The following is a 4639-nucleotide window of genomic DNA, read 5'->3' on the forward strand; positions in this document are numbered from 1 at the left end:
ATGCCAATATGTATCAACATCCGAAGAAAAGATCTTGGAAGACACAGCTCGATAAGGCACTCAATGACTGTATTGATGATCAATCGGCTTAGGCGCTCTATAACTAGTGAGGCCTACATATACTCCCATGATTAGTCAAGGTCTTTGCTCTAAAGAGAGATCCGTTGTTTTGTCTAAAGCAAGATGACAAATATGTGTTAAGAGATGGAGTTCCCATCTAAGTACAAAAAGACGCATCAATGTACTCAACACAATACAAAAGACTTGATATCTCATTCGCTATGAAAAGTTGTAAAGCTAAGTGTAGCTATGCGCCCACGCAACGCCAATGTAATGGCATTAACTCCTTTTTCAATACTTAATGGTATGAAAGGTTGAGGCTTATTCTATCCCTACATAAGAAAGACACATCAAAAGCGAAATCAGAATCTGCCAAGTTTTGTAGGTCAAGCTCCACGAGACCTACAGGAGATCTCACTCACTGGAAAATGGTGAAATTGGTACCATTGGAAAGGTCTATGTGTCTACTTTCCAGGGACTCCAACCATTTGATCATAACTATCATATTGAGTGAGTTATGGCCGTTTTCGTAAAGTATGACGAATCTGTCCGAGAATCTGATTTTAGCATAACAGTCAACTTCGACGGAATGTTGTGAATAGCTCCTGAGGAACCAGAACGTGTGTAATATACGGTTGGAAAGCTAAATGAGTCTAGTTTCCAAAACCGTTTACGGTTCGTTCATATGTATTTCCTAGAGAAAGTTACGATTGTTCTAGTAATTGAAGGTCATGCTGCGCGGAAATCTGATTTCCTGCACGAACTTATGTTTTGAGTTCACAAGCAACCTTCTCCTCAAGATCTAAGTGTAAAAGATCATTTGAGGACAATACGGCATGATTTAGTTAATCATTGCCTAATGCCACATTTGAAGACATGTTAAAAAACATTGACATGCTAAGTTGTTGAAACTTCCGTGATTAGTAAGAATCAGGAAGAGCCCTATGATTGATGTAAAGATCAGGGGGATGTGCGAACTTCAGGGGGAGTCTAGCACATACATACATGTCACTATCAAATGTGAAGGGTGCGTTGTACTCTTTTTCTCCTACGATCAAGGTTCAGTTTTTCTCCCACAGGGTTTTTGTGACTTGACGAGGCTTTTGACGAGGCAACAGATCAGCACCATCGGCATATCAGCGCGCGGCACAAGGGGGAGTGTTCTAGGATATTCTCTATGTGTGCCTTGGCCTTATGCCAATAGGATATGTAGTTAGACTAGATCTATGTATTCATATCTTTACCATATTAGTATTGTGTAATTCCCTATATAAAGGGCTCCTATCAATGAATAAGATGATTCTCTTGCTATCTCTTTGTCTCTACGCTTTATTCTTCATTAAAAGTGAATTATTATTATTATTTTTTATCAAAATTAAAAAGGGAAGTTGACGATACCCAGTTGTACCACACCCACAAGGCCACAACTCCAGCCTATCACCGTCCACCGCGTGGGTCCCGCCAAATTCCCTCCTAACTCTAACGCGGACTCGGACCTTCCCCATCATATTAAACCCGAACCAAACTCCCTCGTCGGATCTTTCCCCATTTCCGATGGCGCTTCACTCCCTCAACCTCACCCTCTTTCTCTCTCTACTTTCTCTCTCCACCCTCTCCCTCTCCCTCACTCCCTTCTCCCCCGTCGACAACCACCTCCTCGACTGCGGCTCCACCGTCGCCTCCACCCTCGACGACGGCCGCCGCTTCGTCCCGGACTCCTCCGCTTCACCCCTTTCAATTCCCCTCCGCAACCAAAACCCTAACCCTAACCCTAACTCCCCCCAAATCTACCAAACCGCAAGAATTTTCCGGCGGCCGTCCAAGTACGAGTTCCAGATCCGCGACCCGGGGACCCACATGGTCCGCCTCCATTTCCAGAGCTTCAATTCCTGCAATCTCGATTGGAGCACTGCTCGATTTCACGTCCTGGTCAACGGCTTCGTGGCTTTGAAAGTCAACAACTCTGGCGTCTCAGGTGTTATGATTAAGGAGTATTTGATTTGGGTTAGTAATGAAAAGCTTGTGATTCGTTTTATTCCTTTTGAAAAATCATGCTTTGCGTTTGTGAATGCTATTGAGGTTGTTTCTGCGCCTAAGGACCTTGTTGCTGACACTGCAATGTATGTGAGTGATGGTAAAGTTTCGGGTTTTGATGGGTTGGCTAGGCAAGCGATTCAAGTTGTGCATAGGGTTAATGTGGGAGGGAGCAAAGTGACGCCGTTTAATGATAGTTTGTGGAGGACTTGGAGTACTGATGAGGGGTTTTTCCATTCGGGTTTAGGGTCGGAGAGGGTGTATTTTGGGGGGAGGATTAAGTATCAGGCTGGAAGGGCTAGCCGGGAGGTTGGTCCGGATAATGTGTATAATACAGCGAGGTTGATTCGCAGTAGGAATAATTCGGTTGCGAATGTGAACATGACATGGGTGTTTCCTGCTGTTGGGGGGTATAAGTATTTGGTGAGGTTGCATTTCTGTGATATTGCTAGTAGTTCGCTTGGTTTGCTGTATTTCAATGTTTATGTGAATGGGAAGTTGGCGTATGAGGATTTGGATTTGTCCAAGGCTGCGAATTATATGTTGGCTTCTCCGTTTTATGCGGATTTCGTGGTTGATGGGGATGATTCGTATTCTTTGAGTGTGAGTGTAGGGCCGTCGAAGGCCAGTATGCCGTATGCTGTTGATGGTATATTGAATGGTGTTGAGATCATGAAGTTGAATAACTCGGTTGGGAGTCTTGATGGGGAGCATTGTGCAGAGTGGGTTTTGAGGAGTTGGCCAAGAGGACATGTTAGTGTGTTGGTTCCTCTAGTTGCTGCTGCTTGTGTGCTGCTTAGCTTGTCTATGGTAACACGGAGGAGGATCATGAAGAAGAAGGAATCTGTGGCATGGACGAAGCTGCCTGTGGATGTTTCAGAAGTTAATGCTAATTAAGCTTTGAAATACACATCAATCGGTTAAGTTGGAAAGCACTTGAAGATCGATGAAATAGCAGCTGTGGTGCTTTAAAGAGTGTAATCTTATTGCTTACCTTGTATAGTGATGCAGTAGTCTGAAGTTCTATAAGTATCTGGCAACATTTGGTGTAGTATCACACTTAATACTTAAATACACGCAGTAGTTTGGGCATGCTTGCTTTTCTTACTGCTTTAACCTTCAGATGTTTTGATCTGATCTTTGCTTTCCTTAATTATATAAATTACTTCAATGTAATTCTTTCCTGTTAGTTTGCAGTTGAGACTTTCAGAATAACAGAATCTGGTTCTCTATCTTTTCATTTGAGAAGTTATATTCAATGGCTAGTATATTACAGCTTACTTTAGTTTGAGAACAGAAGCAAGGGACTTCCCAACCCACTGTTGAGTGCCAATTTCAATCAAAGTTAGCTTAAATAGTGTTCTGTTACAGCTTTTGTGTTAATTTGGCATCGTTATATTATATGTGGCTGCAATCATAATCTTGGCCAGAGGCTACTGTTAATTAAGAGGAGTTGTTGAGGAACCAAGAATAGCCCCCTCATTCCAAAACAAAAGTTCTTTCAACTCTCTCCTTAGAACTAGCCAATTTTTTGTTTGTATTGATGGGTGAAGCGGTGAAAATAGAGAAAAGCAAGAATCAGGAATTGCAGCAGCTGCTAATTTCAACCTAATCGATCACAAACTCTTTAAAATTCTCTCACTTCAGGAAATAGATGAAAGTAGAAAACGAAAAACAGAGAGGAGTTTGTCACGTTGCGCATTCAATCATAAACCACAGTTCATTGACAGATGCAACATAGAAAGTAAAAACCATAACATACATGCCAAGGAAAAGATCAAAACCGTCTTTGGATTTTGTAGCTCGACAAGGTAAAAAAAGACGTGCTCCAGCTTCAACAGCACAGCAGCAGAGCTGATAAATCACCGCGAGGGACGAAAGCAGAGAGCCTCCTTTTGCGATTAGAAAGATGGAACGTCAGTCAAGTAGAAGAATACTCGGAAAGCATCAATGCGTCTCCAAGATCGATTAGATGATTGATCGGTCTCGAGTAGTTTGATACAGGAAGAAGAGTACCGCATAGAATGTATCTAAACTTGTTTAAAGGATAAGCTCTTCGTCAATGTACACAATAGTAGTGGCTGTAGTGCTTCAAGATCCTTTCTGACTAGAGTGAACTAGAATCATGTTGAGACTTGAGAGTTATAGTGAACCACTTTTAGTGATATAGTGGTCCAGTGTTCATGTAGGGAACTCCTAAACCAGCTTTGGAATCACGAAGTTGTGTTCGAAACACGAAGCTATTAAAAGTGGCTAGTCATTTTGCCGCACTACATAGTTAGAGTATTTCACATATGCGTCGATGAATTAGTTACTGGGCCTAGTAAGCATACCCTAACACTTTGAAAAACAAAAGAGTTATGGTGATTTTATAGTCATGAGAGTTAGAACGTTTTGTGAGAAATCCAACCAAACTAGAAGACTCAGCTCTACGCCCGATGTTATTATAAGGTCAATAAACAAATACACATCAACTACAATAATTCATCATATCATATCATCAATTCTTATGGAATATCTTTCCATTTAGTGTACCCTATGGAAA

At 41.8% G+C, this 4639-nt stretch overlaps 1 protein-coding gene across 1 annotated transcript in view; it reads left to right on the top strand.

Annotated features, from left to right (window-relative positions):
• The window catches only part of LOC101314311, a 16773-nt gene extending 13395 nt beyond the window's left edge, over positions 1-3378 (top strand). The window contains exon 3 of the mRNA XM_004306703.1: positions 2080-3378. Within this exon, the coding sequence (XP_004306751.1) occupies positions 2080-2991 (912 nt within the window). The 3' untranslated portion in view covers positions 2992-3378. The remainder of the gene's footprint in view (positions 1-2079) is intronic.
• Positions 3379-4639: the final 1261 nt, after the last annotated feature.

Source organism: Fragaria vesca, linkage group LG7 (assembly GCF_000184155.1).
Source record: "Fragaria vesca subsp. vesca linkage group LG7, FraVesHawaii_1.0, whole genome shotgun sequence".
Classification (NCBI taxonomy): Eukaryota; Viridiplantae; Streptophyta; class Magnoliopsida; order Rosales; family Rosaceae; genus Fragaria; species Fragaria vesca.